We start from the raw sequence: 17,500 nt of genomic DNA, 5'->3' as shown, positions 1-17,500 counted from the left end.
CCCTGAAGGAAATCGTATTTCTGAGAAAAGAATACACTCAGCTCACGACCCGTTTCATTTACGTGCATTTAGCATCTTCCATCACATTAGAACATAAGCGCAACCATTCAATTTAAACGAGCAACAGTGTCAGACCAGTGTGAGTTCAACACCGTTCAAGCCCTATCACAAGTTAACTTGTGCACTCTGACAAAAGCCAAGCATACTACCATACAACAGTCCCTAGAACACAAATTATAATACATAATACCACACATAAAAGCAGCATCAAACGCAAGTAGCAGTAGGTGTTAGGAGGTGGGGATAGAAGTGGAACTGAGGTGAACTCTGAAGAGGTGAGTGTGAGTGTGACGAGTGAGTGTGAGCATAACACTATTCCAGCCCTACCACAGGTTAACTTGTGCTAACCCACAACTAGGCAGCCTAGAAAACTAAGGGAAGACAAGTACATGCACTAACATACATCACACAGTGACGAGATCACAGTATCAATAACATGTCGCAATACTATACATAAAATAAACACCAAGTACTACAAGAAACAGGTGTTAGGGGGCGGGGATTGCGGTGGAACCGAGATGCGGTCTGAAGAGGTGGGTCTGCAGTGTGTCAGAAGATGGCCAGTGATTCTGCTGTCCTCACCTCTGTGGGGAGTTAATTCCACTGAGGGACCAGTACAGACAGGGATCATGACTGAGAAGAGCGACCCCTTCGGGTCGGGACAGTCAGTTGCCCTGTGGATGCAGAGTGCAGCGATACCTACGTACGGTTTGAAGACCGATGCTAGGTATGAAGGGGCTGTTCCATTCACTGCCCTGTATGTCAGAACCAAGGTTTTGAACTTGATGCCAGTGATAACAGGAAGCCAGTGAAGTGAGATGGGGAGGGAGCAACTTGACTACATTTAGGGCGATTGTAGACATGTTGTGTAGCTGGTTTTTAGAGGCAACGGAAAAAACCTGACATAAAACCGAGTCAAGCACACGGCAGAAAAACAAGCAAAAGAAAAAGGAGCATCCCCAGGCAGGCCCGCCGCTAGAGGGGTGTTCAGGGGTGCATTGCACCCCCAGACAGACCTCAGTGCACCCCCAGTTGATTCTGATGTCTAAACAGTATTTATGACTTTTTGTGCACCCTGCGGAGCACAGTTGCATCTGTATTTTCTCCTGCCGTTGAGTCTGATCCCACGCCTTCCCACCGAACCTGAAATTCCCATGCGCCTGTATAACCAAAGAGTTAAACTATAAAAAAATGAAACAAAAGAATCCTGAAGAGTGTTACCCCGCTCGATTGGGACAGCTTACAAACACGTTTACAAACTGTTTGCCCACTGTGGCCAACACACCAGGTCATCCATAACATCCGGTTCAGGGCGGCCTCAGTCGCCCTCGTCTCCCTGGCCTGCCCTGCTCCTGGTCAGAGGGCTGCATGAGCGTAGCTGCGCAACGCAATGTTATAGTCAGAGAATCGAAACCTCTGTGGCTGCAGCATCAGCATGCGGTACTTACTGTAGGTCTGTTCTTGCAGACAGTGCCGGCAGCGTGGCGTATTTGCAATGTCTGTATAGCTCTTAAACTGGTCTCCTCGGTACAGTGAATGGATGTGGTAAAAAGCGTTGCTTCATTTCTTAAGATAACGCACATTTATAATAAACACTTGCCTTTACTTCACGAGCGCAGTCCTTCTGCCTTTAATGCTGCTACATATTCATTCACAGCTTATCTTATCGCTCTGTCTTTGCACTTTGACTATTTTAATCCAGCCCCCATAAAAAAATCGGGAATTATTTCTCGGAAGGGCGAGCGACTGACTGACTACAAGTCCGTGTCTTACTCAGGCTGAAGGCGAGACTTTAAAATCTCTGTGAAAAACCATATTTCAAGGTAAACTAAAACTGCTTGTTGACTACTAACACTGTTCAGATTATCACCTTCAGGTTTTGGTAGCATTACGATTGATTGCGATTATGCATGCCTAATGAGTTGTTTATTATGCCAAGTGATGATTCCTTTAAAGGTTCTTTTTGCAGTGTTATACTTCAGATTGCATATATTAATATGCCATGCAGCTTGAACACATTTGAAAAGGAAGGCTCCTGTGATACACAACAAGCACATGGGTGTAATTGTTCGGGCTCAAACTGTTGAAGGATTAAGATCAACCTAGTGTTGTGTGCCGTGTCACAGTCCTGCTTTCGGGCTGAAAGGTACCTGATGGGGGTGAGTCTGCTCACTGCTCACATTGTAAAACCCCCAGGGAAACCATATTATTCAGAGAAGTTGGGCTAAGCGGTGAGTAAGATAGATTTCAAAACAGGAGTAAAAACACAAAGGATGCACAACACATATCTGAATACAGCATGAATCCGGAAGCTGTGAATCCTTTACATGCCATCATGTGACTGTGATCAGGAAACTCAAATCTGCATGACTGCTGCATCAAGATGCAGTACTGTCTAATCTCAAAATCACATTTTTGTGAATTTATATTTTCAGGATATGCATGATGTTACCTGCAAAACTACAACAATGACAACATTCACCCTTGTTTACAGAGTCAGCGCTGAATGGGGGGAGGTGAATAGTTCAGTTCTTTGTGCTTCCTGTTCTGCTTATATTTCAGCTGGGGGCCTCTTCGACTAAACCACTAAGGTTTCCTGTAACATTTCTCAATCAATTTTCTGCTCTTCAGTGTGAGTGTATACATCATATCTATATTGTAAACTGATCATAAATGGTTAAATCACCATACAGTTATTTGTTGTAGGGTTCATACACGCTCACATGATAGCATGGAGTTTTATGTTAGAGGAGTGCTGTGTTTGGTGCAGTGCATTCTGGGTCATGGCGTTTTATCTGTCCGTTATTATCTACTCTGCCCACTTCAACCCTAATCTGTTATTTATGATAACTAGGCAAAGCTCATTTCCATTAGACTCACAGTTACTAAATACATGAAACTTTCGCTGTTTATGTAAATGTTTGGAACATTCAAGCAATGACACATTTGCAAAATTTTTGAAATATTTGTCAAATATTTATGTTATTTATGTAAATGGTTGTACTATGTATGTGAATTAATGCACCATTTTAAATGAATAATTATTAAATGTGTGTAATATTTACAAAACTTTGCAAAATATTTACACTTCATTTGAACACTGAGATTATACAGTAAGTGACAGGTTCAATATGCATTTTACTTTTGAAAGTTTTAGTTTTGGGGTGATTGATTTATTACAGTGGAAATGAACATGAAACTGGAAGTGAGATTCCAGAGCTCACCACAATACAGAAGACTTTTTTAGTCATTTGCAAACACTGACTCTCCTTTTGTTTAATTATCACAAAGAATCTGGTATAATTCACTACTGATTTACCAACAAGAAAAATGATCCGTGGCCCATGATCATATATGCATTTAATCCAGCTCACAATGGCTGCAAACATGAGTTTATTTTACCAAAATATGAGCCATACAAGGTTCCATATGTTTTAAAGTAAGATGTTAACGTCAGTTGGATCTGTTAAGAACCATAATTAGAGGTGTTTGCTTTTCCTTTTTTTGTTGTTTTTCAGTTCCAGCCACTCTGTAATCGCCCACCATGGCACCTGTGAAATCTACACTTGTTTCCATTCTGGATGATTTGGAGGCTAAGGATTTTAAAAGGTTTACCTGGTACCTGTGTCAGGATGAGCTGAAGGAGGTGGCGGGTGTGCCACACATTCCCAAGGGGCAGCTGGAAGGGAAAGACAGGCATGAGGTTGTGGATAAAATGGTGGATCAATATGGGAAGAAAGGAGCGTGTCGCACTACACAAAAGATCCTGAAGATGATGCAGCAGAACGATCTTGCTCAGAAGCTAAAAGAAACTCTTTCCAGTGATGGTGAGTGTGGCAAGGAGCTACAGAAAAAACTTCCTGATGAGATTCAGATTTTAAAGCTACAGAAGAATTTATTAAGACAATAATAGAAGGTGAAGCAATTTCTTTTCACGGAAGCAGAAGACCAAAGAAGCAAAGCAAAGTCCTGTGGAAGATTATAATGGCACATAAAGAATAAGAAATGTTGTATTTAAAGCTCTGTTATGTTTCAATATGGCAGATGTTCCTACTAGAGCGAAACACAACTGTAAGTGCTCCTAATTAGGCCATTTTAAGACCAGTGCTTACAGAAACCACATCTTCACACGTCAGTCCACCATACAGACCTGCACTGACACTTTTCCATTCCCCTCCCTGCTCAGGCAACTCCGACGACTGCGATGACTCCGAGGACGGTAAGTGGTCAGTGAAGGTTACACACTCCTGCCTTTCAGGAGAAAACCCCAGTGCAGTGTCTAATGACCTGGCATTTTTAAGAAACAGACATAATTAGGACAATCAGAAACAGGTATTTCACACCAACAAATTTTGTATAACACAAACAAATTTTATAAACTGCCTTCACTTTCCTTTACAAGAGTGAAATATCCCATTTTGCATCCCTACCCTTTTTTGGTATCCTCATAAAACCCTTCACAGAAAAAAATCAAAGTGAATGATTGTGAATTGTGGAATTTGTGTTGTTAATGTCATAATAAAGAGTAGTGTTTTGTATGCAACTGTATCTAATATTTTCTCCTGTCTTTTGCTTTCATTAGTATGCAGCCCTGAAGGTAAGGCATATTTAGTTTGTCAGCATATTCCATATATTATATCTATAATTTCCCCATGGGCATGGGGGCCAAAAAGATTAGCCAGCTGCTAAAATATGGTTTTTGGAAGCACCTGATGAGTGATAGCAGTGTTGAGACACGTTTCTCGCTGTAATGCCAGAGGCTGAATGGCAAAGCTGAGACAGAATCTCGCTGCGGCCTGCTTTCCTGCCGTATGCCGTACGGCGCTAACCTGCTGGTCAGAACCCCGCCTGTCAGAAACGCAGAACCCCCAGACCTGAATGCAGCGGAAGTGGATATATCCACTTCAATACTGTAGAACAGCTCTTCCTCTAGTGAAGTACAGCTTACTTCATTATCAGTATAATGCATATAATCTACAGTATTGTCACCAAACACTGTTTATCTTACAGAGTTCCAGAAGATGAAGCAGTGTGCAGGTATGCCAAGGACGGTACTTCATCTATTGTCAAAAACAGAAGTACACTGCTGCCTTTCACAATACTAGTGTTTGTCGAGATTTTAAAATTACAAATGTGCTCCACAGTGGATGTTAAACTGGACCCTGATACAGCAAGTCCAATACTTGTCCTGTCTGAGGATGGGAAACGACTTACCCAAGGACACCGAAGACAAGATCTCCCCGAAAACCCCCAGAGGTTTAATCCAGCCCCCAACGTGCTGGGAAAGGAGGGGTTCTCCTCAGGGAGAGCTTACTGGGAGGTGCATGTGGGCAGGAAGACAGAGTGGGATCTGGGCGTGGCCACAGAGTCCGTCAGCAGGAAGGGGAGGATAAGTCTGTGCCCAGAGAACGGATTCTGGACCATATGGCTGAGGAACGGGAGGGAGTACACTGCCAACTCAAGCCCCCCTGTCCCCCTCACGTTGAGGGTGAAGCCCCAGAAGGTTGGGGTGTTTGTGGAATACGAGAGGGGTGAGGTCTCCTTTTATAATGCGGAGACCAGGTCGCATATCTACACCTTCACTGATTACACCTTCGCTAGTTACACTGCGGAGAAAGTGTATCCATTCTTCAGCCCCTGTGGGGATGACGGTGGTAAAAACAAAGCCCCAATGGTCATCTGCCAAGTAAGTGACAGTGAGGGAGCCCGACTGTTTGCATGCAGGTCCACAAAGAGACGCAGGCAGCACACAGAGAAGGGGGGTCCTGTCAAATGAAAAAGAACACAATTACTAAATGATTAGAGCTATTGTGTAGATATAAGTCTGCATGTAATGCAAATGTGCATAAGGGAGAATGTGGAGGCTGGTGATGTGGGTATAGGGGTGCTGACCTTTGGCTTGCAGTCCAGTGAAGAGACTGGGCATGAAAGGGGGGGTTGGGGTGGAGCAGGGATGCTGGGAACAGCTGATGCAGAGAGGACCTGGCGAGTGGGGTTTTTATAGTCATAGTTTGTAAAGAAAGAACCGCTTTGTGTAGGTTTGGTTCATTACATAGGGATTGTCTGACAGTTCTCCTCCCAAATCTTTGGAACTTAACAAGTACTATATAAACAAATTGGTGTTGCACTTCACACTCATGTGCCTGAAAAATCATCTCAGTGACTTTTTGGGTCAGACTTTAGACAGTTGCTACAGTTAATGCTGTAATGGTACGTGTGTTGCTGTTGTGCCTCTATAGTAAGGTGATGATATGGGCTGTGCTGTTTTCTCTGTCTCTGTACGCTGATCTGGCCAGCCCTGCTCTTTGGCTGCAGATGTACCCATTCCTCTTTCTTCCTCTCCAGGTTGACACATCTCTGCACACACCTGAACACATGTCTGACTTCGCAGTATCTGATGTGGATTTGGAGAAGATCAACATAGCTCTATCTCAACAGCAGGAAATGAGTAAATAACTCATGTACTGTGATGTTGATTGTAATTTCAGTGTTTCAGAATTACTCCTTTGTGATCTGTTTGACTAAATCTGTGTCCTTGTTTCCCCTTTTATTTGCAGAAATGAGTAAGATGCAAAATTATGCAGGTATGAGCTTGGTGTACAGTTTTATTTCTTCTTGCTGTTGGCTCTAATGATATTCATAACTGCATTAACATTTCTGAAATTACTTCTGCCACTCCACAGTGGATGTGACTCTGGACCCTGACACAGCCAACCCTGAGCTCATCCTGTCTGAGGACAGGAAAGAAGTTAGGCACGGAGACAGAGAGCAGGTGCTCCCCGACAGACCAGAGAGGTTTAATCCAGCCCCCAATGTGCTGGGAAAGGAGGGGTTCTCCTCAGGGAGAGCTTACTGGGAGGTGCATGTGGGCGGGAAGACAGAGTGGGATCTGGGCGTGGCCAGAGAGTCCGTCAGCAGGAAGGGGAGGATAACTCTGTGCCCAGAGAATGGATGCTGGACCATATGGCTGAGGAACGGGAGGAAGTACACTGCCAACGAAAGCGCACCTGTCCCCCTCATCTTGAGAGTGAAGCCCCAGAAGGTGGGGGTGTTTGTGGATTACGAGAAGGGTGAGGTCTCTTTTTATGATGTGGAGACCAGGTCTCATATCTACTCCTTCACTGGATACACCTTCCGTGAAAAACTCTATCCATTCTTCAGCCCCTGTGGGAACAATGGGGGTGCAAATTCAGCCCCGCTGATCATCACACCCTTAGTGGGTGAAAATTCAGGCAGATGAAATGGGCTCTGAACACTTACACATATCCAGCTGAGCCTGAATAAATTTGTTTTCATTCTGCATGAACTTCTGACAGACTGTGTGTTAATTGTTCTAACTGTGAGGAGATCTCAGTTTTTTATTCTTTGTTCTCAGTCTTAAGTTTTATTGTATTAACTGGGAGAACTAAAGTCTAGGTGGTTTCTGTTAATGTAAACCCTTAATTGCCTGTAAAGTCAAGAGATGACTGCTGTACTCAAAACGTCCATTTTTTTTTAATCTTAAACTGTCTTCCAAACCCCCCTCCCCAAAGCCATGTAACTAAAAGTTTTTTTTTCACGATGAAGGTTCCTAATCCAACATCACTCAAGGGGGTGACCCCGTATTGGATAAAATAAAGTTAATTGCTACAGGCTCAGAACTGTATCTTAATTACTTCCTCTGATGGTTAACTCAGAATGCAGAAATTAGTCGCGTCACGATTGGGTCACGATATGGCCGTTAAAATGGTGCGACTCACATGTGAGAGACAGACGCGTCATGTGACGTGCTCCCGCTGTCGGTCTGTACCTCTGCGGGGGGGACGGCGTCAGCTGCCAAACGTGCTGCGCAGGCTGTCCTGTTGAAACAGCGCCCCCTTCTGGACAAACAGCTAACAGAAAACCTGAAAGACAAAACAGGCTGTATAACAGGTCCTATCACACTGCCCCGCCGCCCCGAACAGCCAATCCAGCTTGTTTACCCAGACCGTCATGGGAGAATGCTTTTCGAAACCGCACCTGCACTGAGCCCACGGCAGCAGACTTATAATCATGTTCGCTTTATGGAGGTTTACGGATGTAGCCTATGCCCTTTATTTAAAATTCATATTAACATTCCAAAAAAGCAATAAATTCTTGCTTAGACACCATCCTGCGTATCCGGTTCCGATTGTCACACATCATGACACAGTGCAGACATACTGTTGTAGGTCTGGTTTAAAGGTCTTGGCAGCACAAAATTAATTATTGTCACTGGAGATTCGGATGGATGAAATGCACTGAGGATCAAAGGTTAACAAATATTTAAACGACAAAAATGAGGAGCAAAAGGGCATTTTTCGTTTCGTCTGTCAGTGATTAAAATGTTATTTGTTTCAGCTCCGATCCATGAGAATGAAATTTCATAAAATCAGCATCCCTAACAAACACATTTTATAAAGTGTCCTTATCTCTTGGATGTTTTTTGTGTTTGCTTTTATGATTATTTGAAGTAAATAAATTTGGTTTAAAGAAACACTTTGCTTTGCTTAAATATATGCATCGTTGAACATGGATATATACCTCATGCTTTTTGTAGCTTTTTAATAGACAGGAGTGTCCGCAGGGCAGCAGGTGGGGGTCGCTGAAGATGTCCCGGCACACTGGGCAGGTCAGCTCCCACTCCAGCTGCGTTTTCGGCTGCAGGATCGCCAACGCCTGAGCCATGGCGGTCGCAACCCGGAGCGCCAGCCTGTCTGTCCCTGCGTGTGTCTGTGCCTGGCTAAAGTTTAAAAACCTGTTTAAAAGTAATTTTAAACAGAACTCCAAACTACCAACAGCGAGTCAAAGTACACAACAGTTAATTAAGGCAAGAGATTTGCTACATTCAACTCTTAAAAGCACATGCACCACTGGACTCAATTGCGTGTCATGTAACATGTTGGGAGTGAGTCCAAGATAATTAATGTGAGCATCAATTATTGATTACGGTAAGATTTTGGCCCAGTTCCCTAAACCAGCTCACTCAGTGCAGCATAAGATAGCATACCTTAAAAGTGAGAGGATCTGTGCTAATACCTGTATTCATTTGTCTAGATGGCCTTATTGTAACCACAGTTCTGCTCACTGACATCAATTGTCACTTTGGCCGTGGCTGGCCATTACAGCAATTGATACTTCCAAAGAAACCGGTGATGGGTGATTGAGAACTGTTCTTGCTAGGGAAGATAATGTAATTACCAGACCTCCTGTATTTCACCACCTGTATGCTAATTATTGTCGATCCTGATCAAAGCTCTGTATCAGTATAAAGAATGCTTTCGCTGAGTGCTCGGGGTTCAGATTGACTCTGAACCCAGAGTGCGTTTTCACGTATTTCTGACAACTGCCGTTCCTGTAAATAGACTTTTCTGTGAAGATCGGAACTGCGCCTTGGTTTTTCCTTACATTAGTAATATTTAGGATATCATCAGTAATCATTCCAGGTATAGGAATTTGATCACTATATGCAGCTGATTCATATATCAGTATTTATTATAAAAGGAGCACGGGACACAGTCTGACGCGTTCACGTCACGGTCTTGGTGAGCGCGGTTCAGCGGTCCGGACCTTGTGACCGTGTGTTTTGGCCTGGAGCCTGAGGCTGTGCAGAGCAGAAGTGAAAGCTAAAGCAAAAGCTACAGCAGCTCGACTCGTGATTGGACCCTTACCGCCGTCTGCCTGAGAGGTTACCAGAGGGCGCGGCGCGGGGGAGGGGTTCACCGCAGCAGCATCCGCCAGTCAAGGCCTGATGGCTGAGGAGAGCTCGTGAGCGCCCTCCTGAGGCCTGCTGCTTTATGCATCTCTGCGGGTCTGTGCTGAGGTCACGGCAGGGGCACTGGGAGGAGACAGCATCAGCAGATCCGTCCTTTTAACACACAAATACACACTGGGAGAAGCTCATGGAGTTCGAGGAGATAAGCTATAAACGCCTTTCATGTGCATCCAAACCATTTCAGTGTGTGTGAAAATAACCTCTTCTTTATCTGTTTAGTATCCGTACAATAAACAGAGGGTTTCTCACAGCTGTATGCTCGTCAAGCAGAACCTGTTTAATACCGCTGCAGTGAAGCAAACCCAGACTCCTCATCACCTGCAATAAGCAGAACCTGTTTAATACCGCTGCAGTGGAGCAAACCCAGACTCCTCATCACCTGCAATAAGCAGAACCTGTTTAATGCCGCTGCAGTGGAGCAAACCCAGACTCCTCATCACCCAGAAACAGGAACCCTGACACCCGGTGGGACGACATTGCAAAGCCCCAGTCCCTTTAAGAGGAAGCCTCTGAATTACCCTCCCCAGGAGGTGACCTCACACCAATCAGCCCGGCAGACAAGGACCAGCCCACTGTGACATCACATATCCATTTATTAACCACAAGAATGTAGAAAAACAAACTCATTGTTTCGTACACAAAGAGAAAGAAATGACTTAAAAGTAAACAAAAAACCCCAATATTCTTCTACACATACTACTATCTCGACATAGAGTTAAAAACGCTAGCTGTGAAACATCGATTCTACATATCTGTAACATGGAACAGGTTTAACACTGCCCTGAACACCAGAAGGGCTCCCTTTAGCTGCAGTCTCACCAACCAGCATCGAATAACCAATATTTACAAAGTTCAGTAGTGATGACGCGTTGAGAGATTTCTCAAGAAAACGGGCACCAACATAACAGAGTTACGGTGGGAGGATGTGCGGTCAGCGTGCAGGAGTTCGGCATCTTGTCCTGAGAGGGTGTGTGGTGCAGGTGTGTGAGGGGGCGTGATCACACAGAGAACCCTCTCTAACCCTGAAAACAGAAGCTCTCCCTGGAAATGAGCTGTTAAGGCACTAGGATGAGTGACAGCGGAATGTAGCAGATTGTGACATCACTGAGTGTGCACACGGGCAGGTGCTGAAACAGCGTACTGAAACGCTGACCCCTGCCACAAGGCCTGCTGGGAGCCACGCCCCCCGTCTGGGAGCCACGCCCCCCACCAGGGAGCCACGCCGCCCGCCAGGGAGCCACGCCGCCCGCCAGGGAGCCACGCCTCAGTGTTGGTTTGGAAAGAATTGTTTACTGCATTGGCTGCCACTGAAAAGTCTCCATTTCTGCATCTGAAAGCGGTTTGGATCTGAACACTTCCCTTCACACTGCATTACTGGTTCTGAACACTTTAAGGCATGAGTTTCTCAGCACAGGATTCAACATAATGCCTTAATGCTTCTCATAAAGCAAAGTCTGACTGGACAACAGTCTTTCACCATCATTTAAAGCACATTTAAACTGGCTTAGCAAGGGCTGGTTTAGTGCAGGTCCCCGCTGCTTCCTGCACCGTTAGTGTTCTGATCAGAGGTAGAAGACTGGCTGGTGCTCTCATCTGAGAGAGACTCCTGCTCCGCCCGTCACTCGGCCGGCCCCGCCCTGGTCCGCCCGTCACTCGGCAGGCCCCGCCCCTGGTCCGCCCGTCACTCGGCAGGCCCCGCCCCCCTGTGGATCTCCTCATGCCTCCGCAGGTTCCTCAGTATGCGGAAGCGCTTTGCACACAGCGCGCAGCTGTACGGTCTCTCTCCCGTGTGGAAGCGCTGGTGGGTGCGCAGACTGTCTCTGAGCCGGAACCTCTTGCCGCAGAGGGAGCAGCAGTGCGGTTTCTCCCCGGTGTGAAACCTCTCGTGCCGCCTCAGGTTCTTACGCAGCGCGAAGGTCTTGCAGCAGCGAGCGCAGGAGTACGGTCTCTCCCCCGTGTGGAAGCGCTGGTGTCTGCGCAGCTCCTTCCTGCGGCGGAAGGTCTTCCCGCAGACCTGGCAGTGGTGGGGGCGGGCGGGGGCCAGCAGGCCGTGCAGCCGCCACACGCCGTTTCCGCAGCGCCGGAAGCAGCACAGCCGCGTCCCCGTGTGCAGGCGCTGGTGCGGCCGCAGCTCGCGGGGGACGCCGCGTGCAGCCAGGCTCCGCCCCCCCGCGCCCGAACACAGCAGCACGTTCACCAGCTGCACGGAGCACGGGCGCAGCACCGGCCGGCCGAACCCCGCTCTGAGGCCCCCGCCCCCACCCCGCCGCGGGCCGCTCAGGGCGGTGTCTCCGCCCACCGCAGGCGCGTGGTCTCTCTCCCGGAAGGCTCCGGAGCAGACGGCCAAGTTGAGCCCCCCCGCTGGCTCCGCCTGCAGACCCCGCGGGTGGAGCCGCAGCTCTGGGGACCCTGAAGGCTGGGGGCGGGGAGGACACTGCTGCTCCCACGGCTGCTGCTCCTGGGCGGGTCTCCGCCCCACGCCGACACTGCGCTCCACCGCTCCTGCAGGGCACACAACACTCCGGTGTAAGGCTGCTGTTCACCTCCCACCCACCTGCAGCAGGACCCCGGGTCGACCGCACGCTCGCCGGGACCGCTGTCTGGGGGAAGTTTTGTGCAGTGGCAGTGAGAAACGCAGCTGAGAATGGCTGGATGTGAACACAGGTCCACAGTCATGCATAAGACGGCAACACCCACACGCATTCACCTGTCCATGTTTTCAGTGCATTTAATGTTCACTGTGTACCACCCCCCCCCCCCCCCCCCCACCACACACACACACACACACCTGTAGCAACACCACCTCCTGCACCGGAGTCCAGTCCTGCCAGCACACCACTGCCGCCCTTCCACCCCCCGCCCCCAGGGGGCGCTGCTATGGACTCCCACACCGCAACATCAGCTTTCTGGTACAAAAACACAGAAACAGGCCGATCACCACCAATTACGGCACACTCCACATCCCAGTTGCCCTCAGGGACTGCCTCAACAGGTCCCACAGCGTCGGGTGAGACAGAGTGGTGAAGAGCAGGGCTCATAGCCAAGAGGTCGCTGGTTCAATTCCCCGCTGGGGCACTGCTGTTGTACCCGTGGACAACCCTTAGCATCTGACAGGACTTGAGCAATGTACTTACCCCAGAATTGCCTCAATAAATATCCAGCTGTATAAGTGGATAACATGTAAAACTGTAATTTGCTCTGGATAAGAGCGTCTGCTAAATGACAATAATGTAACAGCCATTCTGGTTCACTTTAGTGAATATTTTGCTGTATAAACAGATTGCAGGTAAGAATGGAAGTGATATATGGCCGACAATAAACACAGTAACTGCACAGTTCGACACACTTTCTTAATTATGCTCTCATTGGTATCGGTGGGAGCATTGTCTGATCTGTCTTGCGTTTACGGTTATGTGGACCCCATGTTTAAGAACCAGAGATAAATTCACAGCATCTGCCAATTCCGACTGAAAAACTTTTTTCTTTTTAATATTACCATACACTGATTGCAGGTAACTAACGCGGTGCACTGAAACTCTACAGGTCGTCAGAAAGCAGTGTGTTACAGAGGAGGAGAAGGGGCTTAACTGCCACTTTAACGCGGTTGGACTGGAGCTGAGAAACGGAGGGTCCCTGCGCGCACTGACCTCGCATTTGAGTGCGGGGGGCTGCAGTCTGCCGGGGCTGTTCCTGCGCTCCGACCCCCCCGGGGAAACGGGAACTGCGGGGGGCTCCGCTTCCGCGGCTCCGCAAGCGGGACGCGGGTTACTCTCACACACTGTGTAGTAAAGCGTTTAAATAAATGCCATTTACCATACAGTTACCCCACAGTCACTCACACACACACTCACTCACACGAGCATCTGACAGGACTTTTAATCAAAGAAAACCCACTTTTAAACTTAATGAGCGATAACTCAAACTCAAAACAAAACAAAAACACACGGTAAGAGAAACATCGTTTAACGAAACTGGCATTATACACTCTGCAGAAACTCACAAAATCAACATTTTGTGGCAGGCATTTCACATCCGGCTGTTTGTGCGTTTCGTCCGCATTTTAATGTGCAAAGAGCCTTACCCCGTCCGCCAGGACACCTCGCATTCCTGCTACTGGACTGCAAACACACATTCAGCCCAAGTGCTCGTTTTCGAGCTCGTATAACAAGTTGTTTGTTACTGTAACTTGCTGGTTAAGTAGCTTCCTAGCCTCACATGGCGGCGCGTACAGATAGCTGGCTAGCTATCTGGGAGCCATTTTACACATTTTCGGACAGTTTCCAAGGCGGCGTTTCACATGGCAACACTAACACCCCAGAATCTGTTTCCATGACCCATCTGGCTAGCTGTTTCCGTAGCTAATAATATATATATATATATATTTATACATATCAAACATACCGCGTTGCTCACTGCTGGACTCCCCTTCTCCGACCTGCACTCCGACGCTGCGGGCCATTTTCCCTAAATCCCGCAGCGCAGACTCTGCTGTGGCCCGCAGGTTCAGACCGGTGCTCCCGCCCGGGAGAATGTCGCCGCCATGGAAAAGTTTGGTTATTTCCACCACTGCGATGTTAAATAAGACCTCCAACACAGACGCAACCTGGCTCTGAAAAAGCGACACCGGATCGGGCATTCGGGCCTCCTCCATCTCCACACTCTTAGAGAAAACTTAAGCTTCCTTCGGCATGCCGCGGTAGTCGAGGGGAATCGTGACCCAGCGCCGCATTCCCACGATCTGCGGGACTGCGTGATGCGTGATGCGTGATGCGTCATGGCGTCACGCAGCTCACCTGTGCCTGAGCTGGAATGAGCTGGAACAGCGTCATTCATAAATCAGTCAAAACTGGTCCTACTCGCCCCTTTCAACCCGTACAATAAACATGATTTTCTCATTGTTTAGTTTTGAAATACCCCGCTGTAATGGTTGACATTTTACCACTAGCTAATAGGATGCAGATCTCTGGGAGATTGTGCTTGTAATGGAGATAGTATGGATAGAGTGTGTGTGAGTGAATCTGTATGGCTGTGTGTGTGTTTATTTTTGAAAGCAGGAAGCTGCAGGCGGTCATGTGATTTCCTTGAAAAGCTCTTTCGCTTTTGACAGCTCCAGCCGCAGCGAGACGCTGCTGTTTGCAGTCCAGCTGCCGGGCATAGTGCAGCTCCCCTGCTGTGTTTCAGCGTCACCGTCCCCGGGGAAGAGGAGCTCCGTTTCCCAGCTGCCTGTGGTGGAAATGGCGGGTGTTTCAGAGGACAGTGTGCTGGAGGGTGAGCTCACCTGCTCTGTGTGCCTGGAGGTGTTCCAGGACCCCCACCTGCTGGCCTGTGGCCACAGCTTCTGCCTGCGCTGTCTGAAGGGGGTGAGGAAGAAGGCCCAGGGTGGCAGCTTCAGGTGCCCCGAGTGCCGGGAGACCCACAGATGCAGCGGAAGCTTCCAGAAGAACTACAAACTGGCCAACATCGCCGAGGACTACCGGCGGAGGGGCTGCCCCCCCCAGGAGCCCCCTCCCCCGGTGCTGTGCGACTACTGCTCCCTGGGCGAGCAGGCGGCCGCGGCGAAGACCTGCCTGAAGTGTGAGGTGTCCATGTGTGCGGAGCACGTCAAGCCCCACCTGGAGCTCCCCGCCTTCAGGGAGCACCCCCTCACAGAGCCGCTGGGGGACGTGAAGGAGAGGAAGTGTCCCGAGCATGACGAGGCGTTCCGCTACTACTGCGCGGACGACAGTGTGTGCGTGTGCACCGCCTGCACCATCGAGGGCCGCCACGCCGGGCACACCATCAAGACCCTGAAGAACGCCATGAAGGACCTGAAGGTGAGCGAACCTGTGCTCGGGCCTGACGCTCACCTGTGCTCGGGCCTGATGCTCACCTGTGCTCGGGCCTGATGCTCACCTGTGCTCGGGCCTGACGCTCACCTGTGCTTGGGCCTGGCGCTCACCTGTGCTTGGGCCTTTGAGGTTAAACTCAGAAGTATTCAGCATGCAATATGTTATGAAGTAGGTGTTAAAATAAATAAAAATAAAATGAAAATGAAGTGGGTGTCCCTGGCTCAAAAACAAAAGGCAAATCTAAAGCTAGCTAACCAAATCTGATTGTGTGTTGTGTGTGAGTGTAAGAAAATTAAATAAACTTGAAGCCTGGCAGGAGGCAGACCCAGGAAAGCAGAAGCACAGGTGAACTCACTCACTCCCAGAAGCTCCTCTCAGGCCAGCTCTGTGTCAGCTGTCTAACCCCAACCCCAACCCTAACCCCAACCCCAACCCTACAGCCTCACACATCAGACCTGCATTTAAGATGATCTCCCTCTTCCCCCCTCTCCCTCTCTTTCTCTCCCTCTCTCTCCCCTTCTCTCCCCCCCTCCCTCTCTTTCTCTCTCTCCCCCTCTCTCTCCCTCTCTCTCTCTCTCTCTCTCTCTCTCTCCCCCTCTCTCCCTCCCCCTCTCTCCCCACGCTCCCGCTCTCTCCCCCTCTCCACACACCCATCTCCCCACTCTCTCCCTCTCTCTCTCTCTCTCTCCCCCTCTCCCCCTCTCTCTCTCCCCCTCTCTCCCCCCTCTCTCCCTCTCTCCCTCTCTCTCTCTCTCTCTCTCTCTCTCTCTCTCCCCCCTCTCTCTCCCCCCCCCTCTCTCCCTCTCTCTCTCTCTCTCTCTCTCCCTCTCTCTCTCTCTCTCTCTCTCTCTCTCTCTCTCTCTCTCTCTCTCTCCCTCTCTCCCTCTCTCTCTCTGAGTAGCAGGACGCACTCCAGCCGCAGCTGCAGAGAGCTGTCCGCAAACTTGCGCAGACGGAGAAGGAGCTGCAGAAGCACAGCAAGCATGAGGGAGCTGCCCAGGTGAGGGAGAGAGACTGCACCTGCTGCACCTGCACCAGTGCTGAGCACAGCGCTCCTCTTACTGAGCACAGAGCTCCTCTTACTGAGCACAGTGCCTGTCTTACACAGAGCTCCTCTTACTGAGCACACTGCTCCTCATACTGAACAAACCGCCCCTCGTTGGCAGGACTGTTTGGCTGTAGGTTTGTAGGTTCACAGATGTTTAGTGGTGTCCTGTTTCAGAGTAGCACAGAACTTTATTTCCCACAGAGACTTTGTTTGTGGCATAAGTGGGAGTTATAAGGTACACAGGAGTCGGGGTGGAGCGGGTCACGGCAGCGCTGACAGGCGAGTGTGATGTGAGTGTGACATCTTAGCCTCTCCCTTCTCCCCTGGGCTTTGCCTGTAGATGTGCCTCAGACACTTCTTCATGTCACTCCATTAGCTGGGCTCCTGAAAAGAGCGTTTTCTCTGTGATGATAACGTGCTGTACTGTAATGGCTGCTGGTTTTCATTTTTATGTTTACGTAAGTTTCCTCCGCTTTCCTCCAAAGCGACTTACAAGTGAGGCAGAACACAACACAAGCAAAAACCCATAAGGAGTCAACAATATCAGAAGTGCTGCTTGACCAGGTTTCAATGGCCAGACATGATACAAGCTGGCTAGTAGAGATAACGAGTGTGTTAAACCATTCGTTTCATGACATTTCTTGCATGAGCCCTTTGCTTTGAGGAGGTCTTTGGAGGGTGATGAGGCATGTGTGGTTATTCTGTATCTTTCTGAAGTTTTCTCTCCTTCCTCTTCTTGCGTGTCTGGCGATGCAGTTCAGGTTCACATGGCTTCACTGGGAGGGCGATAAG

The 17,500-nt window shown here is 48.7% G+C and overlaps 3 protein-coding genes and 1 long non-coding RNA gene across 4 annotated transcripts in view; 2 read left to right on the top strand and 2 right to left on the bottom strand.

The window, feature by feature from the left end:
* Positions 1-4,272, bottom strand: part of LOC118771105 — a 6,462-nt gene extending 2,190 nt beyond the window's left edge. The window contains exons 1-2 of the long non-coding RNA XR_005004599.1: positions 4,211-4,272; positions 3,676-3,739 (exon numbers count right to left, since the gene is read on the bottom strand). This is a non-coding gene — a long non-coding RNA (uncharacterized LOC118771105). The remainder of the gene's footprint in view (positions 1-3,675; positions 3,740-4,210) is intronic.
* A 2,347-nt stretch (positions 4,273-6,619) lies between these two features.
* On the top strand, positions 6,620-7,325 carry LOC118771090 (E3 ubiquitin-protein ligase TRIM21-like). Its single transcript, XM_036518970.1, has 2 exons — positions 6,620-6,644; positions 6,744-7,325. Exons 1-2 carry the CDS (start codon positions 6,620-6,622, stop codon positions 7,298-7,300), a joined length of 582 nt encoding a protein of 193 aa, XP_036374863.1. The 3' UTR covers positions 7,301-7,325.
* A 3,187-nt stretch (positions 7,326-10,512) lies between these two features.
* LOC118771060 (zinc finger protein GLI4-like) lies at positions 10,513-14,551 on the bottom strand. The gene is made up of 4 exons (XM_036518930.1): positions 14,234-14,551; positions 13,480-13,610; positions 12,621-12,738; positions 10,513-12,334 (listed from the first exon to the last, which is right to left on the bottom strand). The coding sequence occupies exons 1-4, from the start codon at positions 14,481-14,483 to the stop codon at positions 11,514-11,516; spliced, it is 1,320 nt and encodes a 439-aa protein (XP_036374823.1). The 5' UTR covers positions 14,484-14,551; the 3' UTR covers positions 10,513-11,513.
* Positions 14,552-14,943: 392 nt separating this feature from the next.
* The window catches only part of LOC118771462 (E3 ubiquitin/ISG15 ligase TRIM25-like), a 4,262-nt gene continuing 1,705 nt past the window's right edge, over positions 14,944-17,500 (top strand). The window contains exons 1-2 of the mRNA XM_036519471.1: positions 14,944-15,645; positions 16,562-16,660. Of these exons, the coding sequence (XP_036375364.1) occupies positions 15,067-15,645; positions 16,562-16,660 (678 nt within the window). The 5' untranslated portion in view covers positions 14,944-15,066. The remainder of the gene's footprint in view (positions 15,646-16,561; positions 16,661-17,500) is intronic.

This window comes from Megalops cyprinoides, chromosome 24, assembly GCF_013368585.1.
Source record: "Megalops cyprinoides isolate fMegCyp1 chromosome 24, fMegCyp1.pri, whole genome shotgun sequence".
NCBI lineage: Eukaryota > Metazoa > Chordata > Actinopteri > Elopiformes > Megalopidae > Megalops > Megalops cyprinoides.
Note: the sequence above shows the minus strand (reverse complement) of the source record. Positions and strands in the feature narration are given on the sequence as shown.

Coding starts and splice junctions, on each gene's coding strand:
- LOC118771060 (XM_036518930.1), bottom strand. CDS start 14,483: ATGGAGGAGGCCCGAATGCCCGATCCGGTGTCGCTTTTTCAGAGCCAG. Junction 13,611..14,233: donor GTCCAGCAGTGAGCAACGCG/GTATGTTTGATA, acceptor TTTACTACACAG/TGTGTGAGAGTAACCCGCGT. Junction 12,335..12,620: donor AGGAGGTGGTGTTGCTACAG/GTGTGTGTGTGT, acceptor TGTGCCCTGCAG/GAGCGGTGGAGCGCAGTGTC.
- LOC118771090 (XM_036518970.1), top strand. CDS start 6,620: ATGAGTAAGATGCAAAATTATGCAG. Junction 6,645..6,743: donor TAAGATGCAAAATTATGCAG/GTATGAGCTTGG, acceptor GCCACTCCACAG/TGGATGTGACTCTGGACCCT.